This window comes from Scyliorhinus canicula, chromosome 21, assembly GCF_902713615.1.
Source record: "Scyliorhinus canicula chromosome 21, sScyCan1.1, whole genome shotgun sequence".
In the NCBI taxonomy this organism is placed as follows: domain Eukaryota; kingdom Metazoa; phylum Chordata; class Chondrichthyes; order Carcharhiniformes; family Scyliorhinidae; genus Scyliorhinus; species Scyliorhinus canicula.
Genome location: NC_052166.1, coordinates 13,024,396 through 13,044,127, shown reverse-complemented (window position 1 = coordinate 13,044,127; position 19,732 = coordinate 13,024,396). Strand labels below are relative to the sequence as shown.

General features: G+C 48.8%; 1 protein-coding gene across 1 annotated transcript in view; it reads left to right on the top strand.

Moving 5' to 3' along the window:
- The window catches only part of LOC119955928 (neutrophil cytosol factor 2-like), a 116,666-nt gene that overhangs the window by 57,880 nt on the left and 39,054 nt on the right, over positions 1-19,732 (top strand). The window contains exons 3-4 of the mRNA XM_038782585.1: positions 357-464; positions 876-935. Coding sequence (XP_038638513.1) covers positions 357-464; positions 876-935 — 168 coding nt within the window. The remainder of the gene's footprint in view (positions 1-356; positions 465-875; positions 936-19,732) is intronic.

Genomic DNA, 19,732 nt, shown 5'->3' with positions numbered 1-19,732 from the left:
TCATTATTTTGATCAAATAAAATTAATGAAGAGAATGCTCTGGATGTTGTTAATTGCATGAACAAACCCTAACACGATGTTATTCACTGAAAAATTTGGACAACTGGGGGTACAGGTGGAATATGTAGGTTGGAGGAGCTCCAGGAAAGATTGAACCAAAAACATGGATAGGGCTTCAAATAAAAATAAAGTTCCAATGTTACATCCTGAACCAATTCTTGCCAACCTCTGCTAACCCAACACCCATGTCCCTCTCGCTAATTCCGCCTGATAACACAGCCTCGGCTGACTCATGTCCACCCACAGCTGACTCACTTCCATATCATCCTGTTGATGAAGCTTTTCTGATTTTTCAGTGTAAAAATGCCTTTGAACCAGTAGATGTGCCTGAGGGGATCGTGTTCAGACCTCGCAAACATGAGGTGGACGAGCTGAATATGAAAGACTTCTTGGGAACACCCAAGGTAAGAACTGGATTCACGTCTTGTGGTTTGCCCAGGCCATACTGATGCTGCCAGAATAAATCAAACCTTTCACTCTGGAAAAACACAAGTCAATTAAATGTAACGCTAATCAGAGGGGGAAAATTATATTTCTCCTGTTCATTACATTGAATGATGTTTTTACAAATAATGCTCTTTTTGCCCCTTCTCTAGTATCTCTCATCCATCTATTCTGGAACTTTCCACATGTTCCCACATTGGGGTGATGGGCAAAATTCCCCTCTCCACTAAACCTTTGGCTCTGCTCAGTGGGGGATTGAAGCTGTGCCCAGGATTCTAGCCAGTTCCCTGCTTTGAAGAAAAAGCACGTGCTCCATTTTCCATTAAGTTTCCGACTCATTAACGTGTGAACCTTCTCCACTCTGTTACCAGGTGATCTCGTCTGTTGACCCAAATGACAGCTTCGCTGGATTCAAGCCACTTTGCCCACAGGTACACGTGTGTGAAAAACTGGCCGTGGAGTGAAAGGGAGAGGGAATGGGATGAAATGTATGCAATGGGAAAGGGTGGCATGCCTCAAATAAAGATGGATGGAAGGAGAAGGGAGCAGATGGGAAGGTGTGAGGAAGGTAGTGTGGACAAAGTGGGGCTGAATATGAGGAGGGAAACAAAGAAGTGGTATGTGGGGCACAGAAGGAGGAAGTTAGTGTAGGGCAATGTTTGGGGAGGACAGGGTTGGGAGAAAGTTGTGGGGAATGTGCGAAGAGACTGGGAGTGTAAGAAGTTGTGAAAGGAGACAGGCAGCCAGCCCACAGGGAGATTCTTGTTGTGTCCTTCCTTCCATTCAGAAGTCTGTGGGAACAACAGTATTCACCAGTACATTCAAGAACCCATATTAACTTAACCCCACCTCCTCATTAAACTAAACAGTTTAACAACTGATGGTGACTAACTCTTTAAAAAGGGAAATTGATGGCTGCCATCTGAGGTAGAACCCTTTGACCGACCCCAATGAACAAAGACCAATATAGCACTGGAACAGGCCCTACAGCCCTCCAAGCCTGCACCAGTCATGATACCACCCTTGGTTGAAACCCTCAGCACTTCCTAGTCCCATATCCCTCTATACCCATCCTATCCAAACCTATGGCCCCTAGTGACTGACCCCTCCATCCTGGGAAAGAGTCCTATCTACTCTGTCTATGCATCTCAATATTGTCGACGCCCCTCAATTTTGTTGATCTCTATCAGGTCACCCCCTCAACCTCTGTCGTTCTAATGAAAACAATCCGAGTCTATTCAACCTCTGCATAGCTCTCACCCTCCAGACCAGGCAACATCCTGATGAACCTCCTCTGCACCCTCTCCAAAGCCTCCACATCTTTCTGGTAGTATGGTGACCAGAATTATGTGCAATATTCCAAGTGCGGCTTTACCAAGGTCCTATACAACTGTAGCATGACTTGCTAGTTTTTATAGTTGATGCCCCGTCCAATGAAGGCAAGTATTGTGTATGCTTTCTTGACTACCTTTTCCAATTGTGTTGCCACATTCAAAGATCTGTGGACCTGTACGCCCAGATCTCTCTGACTTTCCAGATTCCTCAGAGTTTTGCACTGTATATTTCCTCTATGTTAGACCTACCAAAATGCATTACCTCACATTTGTCCTGATTAAGTGCCATTTCTCTGGCCAAGTCTCCAACCTATAATTGTCCTGCTGTATCCCTGACAATCCTCAACACTGTCGACCACGCCACCAGCCTCGGTGTCATCCACGAACTCACTAAGCAGACCAGCTACATTTTCCCCCAAAATCGTTTATGTATATTACAAACAACAGAGGCTCCAGCACTGATCCCTGTGGAACATCATTAGTCACAATCTTCCATTCAGAAAAACACCCTTTTCTTATGTAACTTGATCTTCTCAAAATGCAAGAACGACACAAGGTCACCCAACCAAGCCATGGCACTGAACAGAATTGTTCACAATATATATTAATGATTTGGAGCTATTCACAATGTATATTAATATATATTGGGTGAGAACACAAAAGTAACATATAAAAGTTTGCAGATGATACCAAGTTGGGACAAAGAACAATACAGCACAGGAATATGCCTTTCGGCCCTCCAAGCCTGCGCCGACGATGGTACCTGCCTAAACTAAAACTGTATGCACTCATGGAGTCCGTATCCTTCCATTCCCACCCTTTTCATATATTTGTTTAGATGTCCCTTAAATGCCACGATTGTACCTGCTCCCACCACCTCCCCAGGCAGCGGGTTCCATATATTTACCACCCTCTATATAAAACAACTTGCCTTGCACAACTGTTCTAAACTTTTCCCCAAGCACTTTCAATCTATGTCCCCTAGTACTTGACTCTCCTACCCTAGGAAAGAGCATCTGACTATCCACTCTGTCCATGCCACTCAATCTTGTAGACCTCCATCAGGTCGCCTCTCAACCTCCGATGTTCCAGTGAAACCAGACCGAGTTTATCTAACCTCTCCTCATAGGTAATGCCCTCCATACCAGGCAACATCCTCGTAAACCGCTTCTCTACCCTCTCTAAAGCATCCACATCCTAGTGTGGTGACCAGAATTGTACACAATATTCCAAATGAGGCCTAACTAAGGTTCTGTACAGCTGCAACATGACTTGCCAATTTTTAGATTCAATATCCCGACAGATGAAGGCCAGCATGTCGTATGCCTTCTTGACCAACTTATCCACATGTGTTGCCACTTTCAGTGATCGGTGGGCATGCACACCCAGAGCTCACTGCCTATCAATACTCGCAATTATTGTGTAATTCCTACATGCATTGGACCTCACACTTGTCCGGATTAAACTCCATCTGCCATTTCTCCGCCCAAGACTTCAACCAGTTTATATCCTGCTGTATCTTCTGACAATCCTCTTCACTATCCGCAACGCCACCGATGTTTGTGTCATCTGTGAACTTACTAATCAGACCAGCTATATTTTCTTCCATTTTAGTAAGGCATTTGATAAGGTTCCCCATGGTAGGCTTATGCAGAAAGTAAGGAGGCATGGGATAGTGGGAAATTTGGCCAGTTGGATAACAAACTGGCTAACCGATAGAAGACAGAGAGTGGTGGTGGATGGCAAATATTCAGCCTGGAGCCCAGTTACCAGTGGCGTACCGCAGGGATCAGTTCTGGGTCCTCTGCTGTTTGTGATTTTCATTAACGACTTGGATGAGGGAGTTGAAGGGTGGGTCAGTAAATTTGCAGATGATACGAAAATTGGTGGAGTTGTGGATAGTGAGGAAGGCTGTTGTCGGCTTCAAAGAGACATAGATAGAATGCAGAGCTGGGCTGAGAAGTGGCAGATGGAGTTTAACCCTGACAAGTGTGAGGTTGTCCATTTTGGAAGGACAAATCTGAATGCGGAATACAGGGTTAACGGTAGGGTTCTTGGCAATGTGGAGCAGAGAGATCTTGGGGTCTATGTTCATAGATCTTTGAAAGTTGCCACTCAAGTGGATAGAGCTGTGAAGAAGGCCTATGGTGTGCTAGCGTTCATTAGCAGAGGGATTGAATTTAAGAGCCGTGAGGTGATGATGCAGCTGTACAAAACCTTGGTCAGGCCACATTTGGAGTACTGTGTGCAGTTCTGGTCACCTCATTTTAGGAAGGATGTGGAAGCTTTGGAAAAGGTGCAAAGGAGATTTACCAGGATGTTGCCTGGAATGGAGAGTAGGTCATACGAGGAAAGGTTGAGGGTGCTAGGCCTTTTCTCATTAGAACGGAGAAGGATGAGGGGCGACTTGATAGAGGTTTATAAGATGATCAGGGGAATAGATAGAGTAGACAGTCAGAGACTTTTTCCCCGGGTGGAACACACCATTACAAGGGGACATAAATTTAAGATAAATGGTGGACGATATAGAGGGGATGTCAGAGGTAGGTTCTTTACCCAGAGAGTAGTGGGGGCATGGAATGCACTGCCTGTGGTAGTAGTTGAGTCAGAAAAGTTAGGGACCTTCAAGCGGCTATTGGATAGGTACTTGGATTAGGGTAGAATAATGGAGTGTAGGTTAACTTCTTAAGGGCAGCACGGTAGCATTGTGGATATCACAATTGCTTCACAGCTCCAGGGTCCCAAGTTCGATTTCGACTTGGGTCACTGTCTGTGTGGAGTCTGCACATCCTCCCCGTGACTGCGTGGGTTTCCTCCGGGTACTCCGGTTTCCTCCCACAGTCCAAAGATGTGCAGGTTAGGTGGATTGGCCATGGAAAATTGTCCAAAATTCTATGATTAACCTAGGACAAATGTTCGGTGCAACATCGTGGGCCGAAGGGCCTGTTCTGTGCTGTATTTCTCTATATCTATATAAATCATTTATATACACTATGAACAACAAAGGTCCCAGAACTGATCATAGAACATAGAACAGTACAGCACAGAACAGGCCCTTCGGCCCTCGATGTTGTGCCAAGCAATGATCACCCTACTTAAACCCACGTAACCCGTATACCCGTAACCCAACAATCCCCCCATTAACCTTACACTACGGGCAATTTAGCATAGCCAATCCACCTAACCCGCACATCTTTGGACTGTGGGGGGAAACCGGAGCACCCGGAGGAAACCCACGCACACACGGGGAGGACGTGCAGACTCCACACAGACAGTGACCCAGCCGGGAATCGAACCTGGGACCCTGGAGCTGTGAAGCATTGATGCTAACCACCATGCTACCGTGAGGCCCCGTGAGATCCTTGCAGAGCACCGCTAGTCACAGCCTTCCATTCCTTCCAGAGGAAGGAGCAGTGCTCCGAAAGGTAGTGTTTGAAACAAACATGTTGGACTTTAACCTGGTGTTGTAAGACTTCTTACTGTGCTCACCCCAGTCCAACGGCAGCATCTCCACATCATGCCTTCCATTCAAAAAAGCATCCTTCTACTGCTACCCTCTGTCTTCTGTGCCCAAGCCTGTTCAGCATCCAACTTGCCAGCTCTCCTCTGATCCCATGTGACTTCACCTTTTGTACCAGTCTACCACGAGGTACCTTGTCAAAGGCTTTACTGAAGTCCATGTATACAACATCTACTGCCTTTTCCTCATCTATCACCTTTGTCACTTCCTCAAAAAACTCGATCAAATTAGTGAGGCACGACCTCCCCTTCACAAAACCATGCTGTCCGTCACTAATAAGTTCATTTGTTTCCAAATGTGAGTAAATCCTGTCTCTCAGAATCTTTTCCAATAATTTCCTTACCACTTACCAATTTCCTGGATTATCCCTACTGCCCTTCTTAAACAATGGAACAACATTGGCTACTCTCCAGTCCTCTGGAACTTCACCTGTAGCCAATGATGATACAAAGATTACTGTCAAAGCCCCAGCAATTGCCTCCCTTGCCTCCCTCCATATTCTGGGATAGATCCCATCAGGCCCTGGGGAATGCATTTTTAAATTTTTAGTTCATAAATTTAGAGTACTCAATTCATCTTTTCCAATGAAGGGGCAATTTAGCGTTGCCAATCCATCTACCCTGCACATCTTTGAGTTGTGGGGGTGGAACCCACGCAAACACAGGGAGAATGTGCAAACTCCACACGGACAGTGACCCAGAGCTGGGATCGAACCTGGGTCCTTGTTGCCGTGAGGCAGCAATGCTAACCACTGTGCCACCTTACTGCTGTTACTTTAATGCTTTTTAAGACCACCTCTTTATTAATATCAACATGACTCAGAATATCTATACACTCTACCCTATACTCTTCATCCACCAAGTCCTTCTCCTTGGTGAATACTGAGGTAAAGTATTCATTTAGTATCTTGCCCATTTCCTCTGGTGCCATACATAGATTCCTTCCAATATCCTTGAATGAACCAACCCTTTCTCTCGCTACCCTCTTGCTCTTTACATATTTTTGTGAGGGCCACGAAGAATCCAGCACGTGTTTGTCGAGTCCAAACAATTAACTTTATTTACAATTACATATATACAACAGCAGCAGTACTTCACCACTGCTCTCTCTCCTCTAGCTCAGTGGGCAATGAAGTGGCAAATGATATACAATATAGAAAAGTGTGAGGTTATGCACTTTGGAAGGAGGAATTTAGGCACAGACTATTTTCTAAGTGGGGAAATGCTTCAGAAAGCAGATGCACAAAGGGAGTCCTTGTTCACGATTATCTTAAGGTTAATGTGCAGGTTCAGTCGGCAGTTAAGAAGGCAAATGCAATGTTCGCATTCATGTCAAGAGGGCTAGAATGCGATTTGACTTCTGGGCGGCGAGCGGAGCGGTCGCGCTAAAAGGGGCTCCCGCAGAGTGAAGAGGCCGGGGCCTTTATTTCAGCAGCGGGGAGAGCAGGGCAGAGAAGGCGAGAGGGGTGCAGGGTAGGATGGGGGAAGAGCGGGCAGAAACCCCCCCCCCCCCCCCCCAAGCGACACCAGGAGCGGAGCGGCAGCGGCCCGGTCAGAAGCGGGGCCCAGCCTGCAGCAAGGAGAGCACTGAGGAGCAGCGACCTAACCACCCCCACCGGGAGAGCGCGGGGTGCGACAAGCGGCGACCCGGACGGAGCAGCGGGGACTGACCCTCCCCCCAACCGGCAGCGACCACCACGAGGCAGGAACAAAGAGACTCTGAACCAGAAGCCTCTCTCTCTCTCTCTACCCTTGGTGAGTGAGGGGAAAGGAAGAAAAAGAGGGAGAAGGGCCACCAGATACAGACGGGGCAAGGGGCGAGCCAGCTCAGGCGAGCGAATCGGCTCACGAAGTGGCGGAACGGAAGTATCGCCACATCGAAAAGAGCTGGACCGACAGGTGCCCTCTCCCCTGGGGCCAGGGGGGAGCGGGAACTGGAAGGCAGCCTTTACCGAGGTGCTGAGGGAGCATCTGCAGGTACTCAAGGCAGAGGTGAAGGCAGAAATAGAGACCGCAGTGCAGGCAGCAGTGGGCAGGGCCATGTCAGGGGTGCAGCAGGCCCTGACTAGACTAGAGGAGAAATTGGATACCCAAGGGGAGAAACTGGAAGCCCAGGAGGCGACCATTAAGGAACTGGAGAAAGCAGCGACTGACGTGAGCGACCAGGTCACGGCCCTGGAGAAGGAGGTGGCGAGACTGGGCGCAACACAGGGGAGTCTGTAGATGACCAGGAAAACCGCTCAAGAAGGCAAAATGTCAGGATAGTGGGCCTGCCAGAGGGGAGCGAGGGTAGAAACCCCACAGCATACGTGGCTGAGATGCTGGGCAACTTAGTGGGGAGGGAAACTTTCCCCAACCCACTGGAAATGGACAGAGCACATCGGTCGCTGAGCCCGAAGCCCAAGGCAGGGGAACAACCGAGAGCAGTCATAGCTAAACTGCACCGGTACCAGGATAGGGAGACAATCCTGCGCTGGGCCAGGGAAAATAGAGCCTGCAAATGGGAAGGGCATGCCATTCGAATCTAGGAGGATCTTGGGGCAGATATAACTAGGAGACGGTCTGAGTTCAACAGAACGAAAGCAGCTCTGCACAGGAGCAGAGTGCGTTTTGGTATGCTGTACCCAGCGAAACTCTGGGTCACATACCAAAACAGGGAATACTTCTTTACAGCCCCCGCTGAGGCGAATAGGTTCGTTGAGGAGCACGGGCTGGAAAACAACCAGCGGGGGTAGGGACGAGTGGCCCCTGGCAAGGGGCAACGACACGCCGACGGGGGGGTGGGGTGGGGGGGGGGGGGGGGGGCGAGGCAATGCCAGCCCCCCCACCCCCCCCCCACGGCAAGAACATCCAGAACAAAGAACAAACCACTGCCCAAGGGACCGTTCCAGGTGGGAGGCCAGGCCCCAGCACGAGGGAACGAGAGTAATGGAGAAGGGAGAGCAGGCGAGAGTGGTGCAGGGTAGGATGGGGGAAGAGCGGGCAGAAAACCATAGAGGCCAGGCAGGGGAGAAGCGAGACAATAACCCCCGAGAGGGGGAGGCCACCGTACTAGCAACAAAGCAGGGCCGCAGCGCACCCCCAACAGGTGGGAAGGCGCCAGGCAGGGGATGGGGGGGGAAACATCCGTCAAAGTCGGGAGAGCAAACGGGGACAGGAATAGGGGATAGAGGGGCAAAGGAGGGGTATACGGCGGAGGAGGGAAAAGGAAGAGACCAGGGGTGGGGGGGAGGGGGGCACACAGGGAGCGAGAGACCGGGGAGGGGAGATGCAGGGGAAGGAGGGACAAAAGAGGCCAGAAAAGGAACAGGGCTACAAAGTGCCACAACCAAGGGCTCGAAACAAGGAACCGCTGCAAGCACCCACCCAGTACGGTCTGTGGGCGAAGGGAGACCCCAGAGTGCAGGGGACTACCCGTGTGGCGGACACACAGTGGACGGCCATGGCGGGTGCCCCCAGGACAAGGGGAAACCCCAGAGCGCAGAGACCCGACCGCATGGGGAGAGCAGCGACAGCGGCCATCCTGGACGGCCCCCTAACAAAGGGAAACCCCGGAGGGCAGGGGCGCGTCCACCAGATAAGTATGGTTAATCCCACAGGAGCGAGGGGGCAGAAACGTAAAGGGACTTAACAGCCCAGTGAAGAGATCCAGAGTCCTCACCCACCTCAGAAATATGAGGTCCGACATAGTGTTCCTCCAAGAGACACATCTGAGGGAGCAGGACCAACTGCGGGTAAGAAAGGGTTGGGTGGGACAAACCTACCATTCCTGCTAAGGGACAAGGGCCAGGGGGGTGGCGATCCTGATCGGCAAGAGGATGATGTTTAGGGCGACAAAGACGGTTACAGACCCAGGGGGGCGGTATGTCATGGTCAGCGGGGCCCTGGATGGGGCACCAGTAGTTCTAGTCAACGTGTGCGCGCCCAACTGGGACGACACAAGTTTAATCAAAAAGACCATGGCAGAAATCCCGGACATAGCGACGCATCGACTCATCATGGGGGGGGAACTTCACTGTGTACAGGATCCAAAGACAGACAGATCAAACCCCAAAACGGGGAAAACCTCAAGCATGGCAAGGGAACTCAGTCACTTTATGGAGCAGATGGGAGCAGCGGACCCCTGGAGGTTTGCCCACCCAGGGGAGAAAGAATTCTCCTCCTTCTCCCCAGTACACAACATGTACACCAGAATTGACTTCTTTGTGGTGGGGAAAACGGTGCTTCCAGGGATAGACAAAGTGGAATACTCCGCAATTGTGATACAAATTCCGCTGCCTGGGGATCCAAATAGCCCATGACTGGAAAGGGATCCACAAATGGAACCTCACCAGTCTGATGGAGGAAGTGAAAAAGGACCTGCAAAGATGGAACACACTCCCACTCTCCCTCGCGGGGAGAGTCCAGACGATCAAAATGAACGTACTGCCCAGGTTCCTCTTCCTGTTTAGATCCATTCCGATCTACATCCCCAAGGCCTTTTTCAAAGCGCTGGACAAACTAATCATGGTGTTCATATGGGGGGGGGGGGGGGGGGGGGGGGGTAAAAATGCTAGGATCCCAAAGAAGGTCCTACAACAAACAAAATCCAGGGGGGAGCTAGCCCGCCCAAACCTACAATTCTACCACTGGGCGGCACCAGCCGAGCGAGTAAGGGGATGGATCCAGGAGCCAGAGGCCGAGTGGGTGCGCGCGGAGGAGGCCTCCTGCGTGGGGACCTCCCTCCGGACCCTCGCCACGGCAGCACTCCCATCCCCACCCAAAAAACACTCCAGCAGCCCAGTGGTGACAGCCACCCTCCAATCCTGGAACCAACTGCGGCAGCAATTTGGCCTGACCAAAATGTCGGACAAGGCTCCCATCTGCAACAACCATAGGTTCACACCAGCACTGACTGATGCCACCTTCAAAAGGTGGAGACAGGACGGAGGGACACTGACAGTCAGGGACCTATACACGAACGGCAGGATCGCAACACTGGATGAACTGACAGAGAAATTCCAGCTAGCCAGGGGGAACGAGCTACGGTACCTGAAACTCAAAAACTTCCTACGAAAGGAGACATGGACGTATCCACAACCACCACGACAGATGTTACTGGACGAGTTACTGGATGCAAGCATCCTAGATAAAGGGAACTGTAGCGACATGTATGACCGACTGGTAGAAAGGGCCGACACCGTACTGGACGCAACAAGAAAGAAATGGGAGGAGGACCTGGGGATTGAGATAGGGTGGGGACTCTGGCGCGAGGCACTGCATAGGGTCAACTCCACCGCCACGTGCGCAAGGCTCAGCCTGACGCAACTAAAAGTGGTACATAGAGCCCACTTAACAAGAACCCGTATGAGTAGGTTCCGCCCGGAGGTGGAGGACAGATGTGAACGGTGCCAAAGAGGCCCGGCCAACCACGCCCACATGTTCTGGTCTTGCCCCACACTTGTGGACAGCCTTCTTCGAGGTGGGGGTGAGGGTGGAGCCATGCCCGATAGTGGCGGTCTTCAGGGTTTCAGACCAGCCAGATCTATTCCTGGGGAGGAGGGCAGACGCCCTTGCCTTTGCCTCCCTGATCGCCCGCTGTAGAATCCTGTTTGGCTGGCGGTCAGCACCACCACCCAGAGCTGCAGACTGGCTGTCCGACCTCTCGGAATCTCTCCAAATGGAGAAAATCAAATTTGCCATCCGAGGGTCAGATGACGGCTTCCACAGAACGTGGGAGCCATTCATGCAGCTGTTCCGGGACCTGTTTGTGGCCAACGAACACGAGGAAGAATAGCCGGGTGGCCAAGAATCAGGGGAAAATGGTCGGGAGTCGCGGGAAGGTAGCCGGGGCATGGAGGGGAGAGATGGACTGGGAGGGAGGGGGTGGGGGGAATGGCTAAACCTGAGGAGGGAGGGGCGAACCACGGGGGGGGGGGGGGAAAGACAGCTAAACCTGGGGAGAGGGAGGCGAACCGTGGAAGGGGGGGCAGGGAAGCGGGAGCCGGAGGGAGGACACGGGATGCCAAAACGTGCATGACATCTCCAGGAGCGGGGAACGAGGAAACTGGAGATGTAGGACAGGCGGAGCGGCAGAAGCGGGGGCGAGCGTGGGACGGCAGCGAGACCCGACCGGGAAGGGCGGGCGACAGCAACACACAGCACAGCCAAATATCGCACACTGTGATTTTCTCCCCGGCACCCAAAGGTGTGCTTCCCGCCCCCCCCCCCCCCCCCCCCCGCCCCCGCAGGCAGTCGCCTACTTATGTGGGGTGGGTAACTTTGCCAGATATTACAGAGATGCCGCTGTCGAGCTGGTGCACAATACCCCACCAGTTATTCCATTTCATATGTTATTGTATTTTTTTTTATATGTTGGGATGTGCCCTTCTCCCCTAAATGTGTGTATTATATATATATATATGTATGTGTTTCTTATTCTGTGTACATAACGGTAATTGTACCTTGTTCAAAAAAACCCAATAAAAACATTTATAAAAAAAAAAGGGCTAGAATACAAAACCAGAGATGTCCGTCTGAGACTGTGTAAGGCTCTGGTCAGACCCCATTTGGAGTATTGTGAGCAGCTTTGGGCCCCGTATCTAAGGGAGGATGTGCTGGCCTTGGAAAGGGTCCAGAGGAGGTTCACAAGAATGATCCCTGGAATGAAGAACTTGTCGTATGAGGAACGTTTGAGGACTCTAGAGTCTGTACTCGTTGGAGTTTAGAAGGATGAGTGGGGACCTTATCGAAACTTAAAAGATACTGCGAGGCCTGGATAGAGTGGACGTGGAGAGGATGTTGAAAATGAAATGAAAATCGCTTATTGTCACGAGTAGGCTTAAATGAAGTTACTGTGAAAAGCCCCTAGTAGCCACATTCCGGCGTCTGTCCGGGGAGGCTGGTACGGGAATCGAACCGTGCTGCTGGCCTGCTTGGTCTGCTTTAGAAGCCACGATTTAGCTGAGTGAGCTAAACCAGCCCCTGTTTCCACTTGTAGGAAAAACTAAAATCAGAGGACACCATCTCGGATTAAAGGGACGATCCTTCAGAACAGAGATGAGGAGGAATTTCTTCAGCCAGAGGGTGGTGAATCTGTGGAACTTTTCTCCGCAGAAGGCTGTGGAGGCCAATTCACTGAGTGTCTTTTAAGACAGAGTGTCATGTGAGAGTACCTTTAAGAAATGAGTGTTTGCCAGTGATGTCAGAGTGTGGCTGGAGCTGGGCTATCTGTCAGCTTTTTACTTTTGTTTTAGGCTGTTTGCTGCAGGGTGTGTTTTAGTTTAGTTTTGAGAGCTGGATAGTTGCAGTCACATCCAGAAGGTGTATGAATCTCTCTCTCTGTAATCTAAAGACTGTAAACCGATCCTTTGGTGATTTTAAAACTAATAACTGCTCTCAGTAGTGAATTTAACCTGATGTGCTTCTGTTTAAAGGGTTTTTTAAAGTCTTATAGAATATAGAACGATACAGCGCAGTACAGGCCCTTCGGCCCTCGATGTTGCACCGACATGGAAAAAATCTAAAGGCCATCTAACCTACACTATGCCCTTATCATCCATATGCTTATCCAATAAATTTTTTAATGCCCTCAATGTTGGCGTGTTCACTACTGTTGCAGGTAGGGCATTCCACGGCCTCACCACTCTTTGCGTAAAAAACCCACCTCTGACCTCTGTCCTATATCTATTACCCCTCAATTTAAGGCTATGTCCCCTCGTGCTAGCCACCTCCATCCGTGGGAGAAGGCTCTCGCTGTCCACCCTATCTAACCCTCTGATCATTTTGTATGCCTCTATTAAGTCACCTCTTAACCTTCTTCTCTCTAACGAAAACAACCTCAAGTCCATCAGCCTTTCCTCATAAGATTTTCCATCCATACCAGGCAACATCCTGGTAAATCTCCTCTGCACCCGTTCCAAAGCTTCCACGTCCTTCCTATAATGAGGCGACCAGAACTGTACGCAATACTCCAAATGCGGCCGTACTAGAGTTTTGTACAACTGCAACATGACCTCATGGCTCCGGAACTCAATCCCTCTACCAATAAAGGCCAACACACCATAGGCCTTCTTCACAACCCTATCAACCTGGGTGGCAACTTTCAGGGATCTATGTACATGGACACCGAGATCCCTCTGCTCATCCACACTACCAAGAATTTTACCATTAGCCAAATATTCCGCATTTCTGTTATTCTTTCCAAAGTGAATCACCTCACACTTCTCCACATTAAACTCCATATGCCACCTCTCAGCCCAGCTCTGCAGCTTATCTATGTCCCTCTGTAACCTGCAACATCCTTCCGCACTGTCTACAACTCCACCGACTTTAGTGTCGTCTGCAAATTTACTCACCCATCCTTCTGCGCCCTCCTCTAGGTCATTTATAAAAATGACAAACAGCAACGGCCCCAGAACAGATCCTTGTGGTACGCCACTCGTAACTGAACTCCATTCTGAACATTTCCCATCAACTACCACTCTCTGTCTTCTTTCAACTAGCCAATTTCTGATCCACATCTCTAAATCACCCTCAATCCCCAGCCTCCGTATTTTCTGCAATAGACGACCGTGGGGAACCTTATCAAACGCTTTACTGAAATCCATATACACCACATCAACTGCTCTACCCTCGTCTACCTGTTCAGTCACCTTCTCAAAGAACTCGATAAGGTTTGTGAGGCATGACCTACCCTTCACAAAACCATGCTGACTGTTCCTAATCATATTATTCCTATCTAGATGATTATAAATCGTATCTTTTATAATCCTCTCCAAGACTTTACCCACCACAGACGTTAGGCTCACCGGCCTATAGTTACCGGGGTTATCTCTACTCCCCTTCTTGAACAAAGGGACCACATTTGCTATCCTCCAGTCCTCTGGCACTATTCCTGTAGCCAATGATGACCTAAAAATCAAAGCCAAAGGCTCAGCAATCTCTTCCCTGGCTTCCCAGAGAATCCTAGGATAAATCCCATCCGGCCCCGGGGACTTATCTATTTTCACCTTGTCCAGAATTGCCAACACTTCTTCCCTACGCACCTCAATGCCATCTATTCTAATAGCCTGGGTCTCAGCATTCTCCTCCACAATATTATCTTTTTCTTGAGTGAATACTGACGAAAAGTATTCATTTAGTATCTCGCTTATCTCCTCAGCCTCCACACACAACTTCCCACCACTGTCCTTGACTGGCCCTACTCTTACCCTAGTCATTCTTTTATTCTTGACATACCTATAGAAAGCTTTTGGGTTTTCCTTGATCCTACCTGCCAAAGACTTCTCATGTCCCCTCCTTGCTCGTCTCAGCTCTCTCTTTAGATCCTTCCTTGCTTCCTTGTAAATATCAAGCGCCCCAACTGAAACTTCACGCCTCATCTTCACATAGGCCTCCTTCTTCCTCTTAACAAGAGATTCCACTTCTTTGGTAAACCACGGTTCCCTCGCTCGACCCCTTCCTCCCTGCCTGACTGGTACGTACTTATCAAGAACATGCAATAGCTGTTCCTTGAACAAGCTCCACATATCCAGTGTGCCCAACCCTTGCAGCCTACTTCTCCAACCAACACATCCTAAGTCATGTCTAATGGCATCATAATTGCCCTTCCCCCAGCTATAACTCTTGCCCTGCGGGGTATACTTATCCCTTTCCATCACTAACGTAAAGGTCACCGAATTGTGGTCACTGTTTCCAAAGTGCTCACCTACCTCCAGATCTAACACCTGGCCTGGTTCATTACCCAAAACCAAATCCAATGTGGCCTCGCCTCTTGTTGGCCTGTCAACATATTGTGTCAGGAAACCCTCCTGCACACATTGTACAAAGAATGACCCATCTAATGTACTCGAACTATATCTTTTCCAGTCAATATTTGGAAAGTTAAAGTCTCCCATAACAACTACCCTGTTACTTTCGCTCTTTTCCAGAATCATCTTCGCCATCCTTTCCTCTACATCCCTAGAACTATTAGGTGGCCTATAGAAAACTCCCAACAGGGTGACCTCTCCTTTCCTGTTTCTAACCTCAGCCCATACTACCTCAGAAGAAGAGTCCCCATCTAGCATCCTTTCTGCCACCGTAATCTTATGGATGTTAAAAGGACACCTTAAGGATTACTTAGTGTTGTATTCTTTGGGGGTTGTATTTGAATGTTAAGGTGTTCACTGTATGTTTTAAAACGGTTAACTTGAGTTCATAGAATAAACATTGTTTTGCTTTTAAAAAAAATACTTTTCCATTTCTGCTGTACCTGTAGAGTGGGCCGTGTGCTCCCCATACCACAATCTATTAAAAGTTGTGTGTCAGTGGAACTCCATGAGACACTTTGGGGTTCTCTAAACCCTGGCCCATAACACCGAGATAGATAGGTTCTTGATTAATAGGGGATCAGGAGTTATGGGGAGAAGGCAGGAGAATGGGATGAGAAAATATCGGCCATCATTGAATGGTGGAGCAGACTCGATAGACCAAGTGGCCTAATTCTGCTCCGATGTCTTATGGCCTTATGGTTTCACACTGGCCTATTTATGCAGGTGACTCTGCTAAAGATGTCTCCGCCCTCCTCATTGGGGGAGCTCATACTCACTAAGGATTGTGGAGAGAGCACACATGGGCTGTGGAGGCAAACATGAGTGAGGGTCAGGACATTCTGCTCGTTAGGCCTGGTCTGTGGTTAAGCCTGAGGCTGGATTTAACAACTGCCTACCCTTTGCTAGTTTGATGGACTACTGCTGCTGACTCTTGGATGAAGAAGGAGAGAAGAGTGGTGGCTGGTTCATCTGAAGGACTTGTTGCAGGAGAGGGAGGAATGGTGCCCTGCTGCCGGTGAGGAAGGGCAGAGTCCCGAATCAACTGCAACATGCTGGAGGTTTGGAGGACAAATTTACCATCTGATGCTGCTTTTGTCTGGAGTGCTGACTGTTTACTGTTTCTATGTTTGGAATCCATGTGTTGTTCCTACCTCTCCTACCTTTGTGGCCTGGACCGGGGGCTGGTTGGAGCAGGTGACCGGATGTTGGGACTAAAGGAGGAGGGCGGTGGTGGCTCATCTCAACTGGATACCTTGGAGGCCGTAATGACACGTCCTTGAAGGCTGTTGGCTGCTTCCGTGTTGTAATGACTGTTTCTAGTTAAGTTTGGTAGGCCATGTTAATGGCTGGTGCATATTGTTATTTAATGTTTGCTCATATGCTTATTATTATATTGGTGCTGTTTTTTGTTGTATTCACAATATTTCTGCCCGTTTTTTGTGTTTTCTTTTGGTGCATGTAACCGATGCTGGTGGGGGTAGGGATATTCCCCCTCCTTCCATTACCCCGTGTCAGCGAGACCTTTTCCGGTGAGTCCGGCTGCTCGGAGTGCCCTTCCATCGGTGTAGATCTCTGCGGTCGGGGGGGGGGGGGCAAGGGAGGCACTGCCTCTGCAGCTGGTGGTGTTGTTCCTTGTCTTTTGATGTGCTCTGTACAGTTTGGTTATGATGTGCTGGGGTTATTCCGGGCTGAATTATGCCCCCCTTGAGAGGGATGGACTGTTCTTTCCCTCTCTCCTCAGCCATGTTGGAGTGGCCTATTCTGGTGGGTTGGGCTGGTTTAGGGAGGTGGTAAGTGGGCCCTGGGTCCCATTTGTTTGGTATTCATGTACTGTTTTCTGTATTTTTATCATTTTATTAAAATAAAATACGAGACAATAATAATCAGACAGGTTATACCACATTTGTATAAAACGCCTTAGAATTTTCCTTAGTCCTGTTTGCCAATAACATTTCATGACCCCATTTAGCCGTCCTAACTCCTACCTAAGTTCTTTATGTACTTCAAGGGCCTTGTCCTGAGCCTTTTAGACCTTACGAATGCTTCCTTTTTCTTTTTCGTTTTTGTTTTATAAATTTAGAATACTCAATTCATCTTTTCCAATTTATAGGGCAATTTTAGTGAGGCCAATCCACCTACCCAGCACATTGTGGGGGCGAAATCCATGCAAACATGAGGAGAATGTGCAAACTCCACATGGACAGTGACCCAGAGCCGGGATCGAACCTGGGACCTCGGTGTCATGAGGCAGCAATGCTAACCACTGCACCACCGTGCTGCCTTCCCTTTTCTTTTTGACAAGGTTCATAATATCCCTCGTTATCCAACGTTCCCTATACTTGCCACCCTTATCTTTTGTTTTTCCCAGGTACACGACGTTCCTGAGTTCTAACCAAATGACATGCCGGTAGTTGATTTTCCCTCAAACAGCCTCGCCCAGTCTCCAGATCCTGCCTAATGCTGTTGTAATTAGCCTTCCCCCAGTCTAACACCTCGACCTGAGGACCACTCTTGTCCTTATTCATAAAACTTATAGAATTATGATCACTGTTCCCAAAATGATCTACTGAAACTTGGATCACCTGGTCGGGCTCATTTCCCAGCACCAGGTCTAATATGGCCCCTTCTCCAGTTGGGTATTTACATATTGTTTCAAGAAACCTCCCTGGACGCTCCTTACAAATTCTGCTCCATCCATGCCTCTAGCAGGAAGTGTGTCCCAGTCAATACAGGGAAAGTTAAAATCACCCAACACAACCTCCTTTTTGAAAACGTGAGGCGACGTGAGCTACCCTCCAATCCATTGGCTCTCTTCTAGAGTCTATACAATGCTGGAAAATGAACATGCATCCACTATTTCTCAAGCTACTTCCTTAAGTACTCTGGGATGTAGAGCATCAGGCCCTGGGAACTTATCCAGTGTTAGTCCCATCAGTTTCCCCAAAACAATTTCCTGACTAATGAGGATTTCCTTCAGTTCCTCCTTAATGCTAGATCCTCTGTCCCCCTAGTATTTCCGGAAGGTTATTTATGCCCTCCATAGTGAAGACAGATTCAAAGTATTTGTTCAGCTGGTCTGCCATTTTTTTGTTACCCATTATGAATTCACCTGATTCTAACTGTTAGGGACCGACCAGTCTTTTTCTCTGCACATATCTGTAGAAGCTTTTGCAGTCGGTTTTTGTTTTCTGTAAGCTTATTCTCATTCTATTTTCCCCTTCCGAATTAAACCCTTTATCCACCTCTGCTGAATTTTAAATTTCTCCCAGACCTCGGGCTTGCTGCTTTTTCTGGCCAATTTGTATGCCTCCTCTTTGGCTTTAATATTATCCCTTATTTTGCTTCTTAGCCATGGTTCAGCCACCTTCCCCGTTTTACTCGTGCCAGACAGGGATGTACAATTAACAAAGTTCATCCGTGTGCTAAGAACGAAGAAAAGTACAGCACAGGAACAGACCCTTCGGCCCTCCAAGCCTGTGCTGTTCATGATGCCCTAACTAAAAACAAAACCTTCTGCCTTCACTCAGTCCATATCCCTCTATTTCCTCCCTATTTATATACCCATCCAGATGCCTCTTAAATGTTGCTAATGTACATACTTCCACCACATCCTCTGGCAACACATTCCAGGCACCCACCACTCGCTGCGTAGAAAAATCTACCCCACACATATCCTTTAAACTTTCCCCCTCTCACCTTGTAATTGACACTTCCACCCTTGCGTTGCCTATCCATCATCAACCCCTTAAGTATCCTTTGCCAGCTTATTCTAGCCAATGCACATCTCACACCATCAAAGTTAGCTTTCTTTAAGTCTCACTCTTCATTTTAATGAAGAAGTCTACCACATTATGGTCACTCTTCCCTAAACGAACTTGCACCGCAACATTGCTAATTAATCCTCTCTCATTGCACAATACTCAGTCTAGGATGGCCTGCTCTCTGGTTGGTTCCTCGACGTATTGGTCGAGAAATCCATTCTTTCTACATTCCAGGAAATCCTCCTCCTCCAGTGCCAGGGTCTCTGGTTTGATTCCTGGCTTGGGTCACTGTCTGTGCAGAGTCTACACGTTCTCCCCGTGCCTGCGTGGGTTTCCTCCGCACTCCACCTACTTGGGCCATTGTGTGGGAATTAGTCAGGTAGGGGTCCAATTTCTACTAAATTCCCTCCCACTGAGTTTAGCCAACTCCCATGAATATCCTAGCTCTGAATACGTAGTTTGTTGGCCTCGTGTTACAGACACCTGGTTATGACCCGATTCACTCACTCAAGATTGGCCTCCTCGTGGGGCCTTTGCCCTCTTAATTCGGGCTCAGACGGAGTGTTGGAGAATAAGAGGTTGGTGAGTTCGACCTAGATGCAACTCGGTCACTTCTTACTAACTTGATAGAGTTTTTCGAAGAGGTAACAAAGATGATTGATGCAGATAGGGCAGTGGATGTTGTCTATATGGACTTCAGTAAGGCCTTTGACAAGGTCCCTCATGGTAGACTGAAATTAAATGAAATAAAAATTGCTTATTGTCACAAGTAGGCTTCAAATAAAGTTACTGTGAAAAGCCCCTAGTTGCCACATTCCGG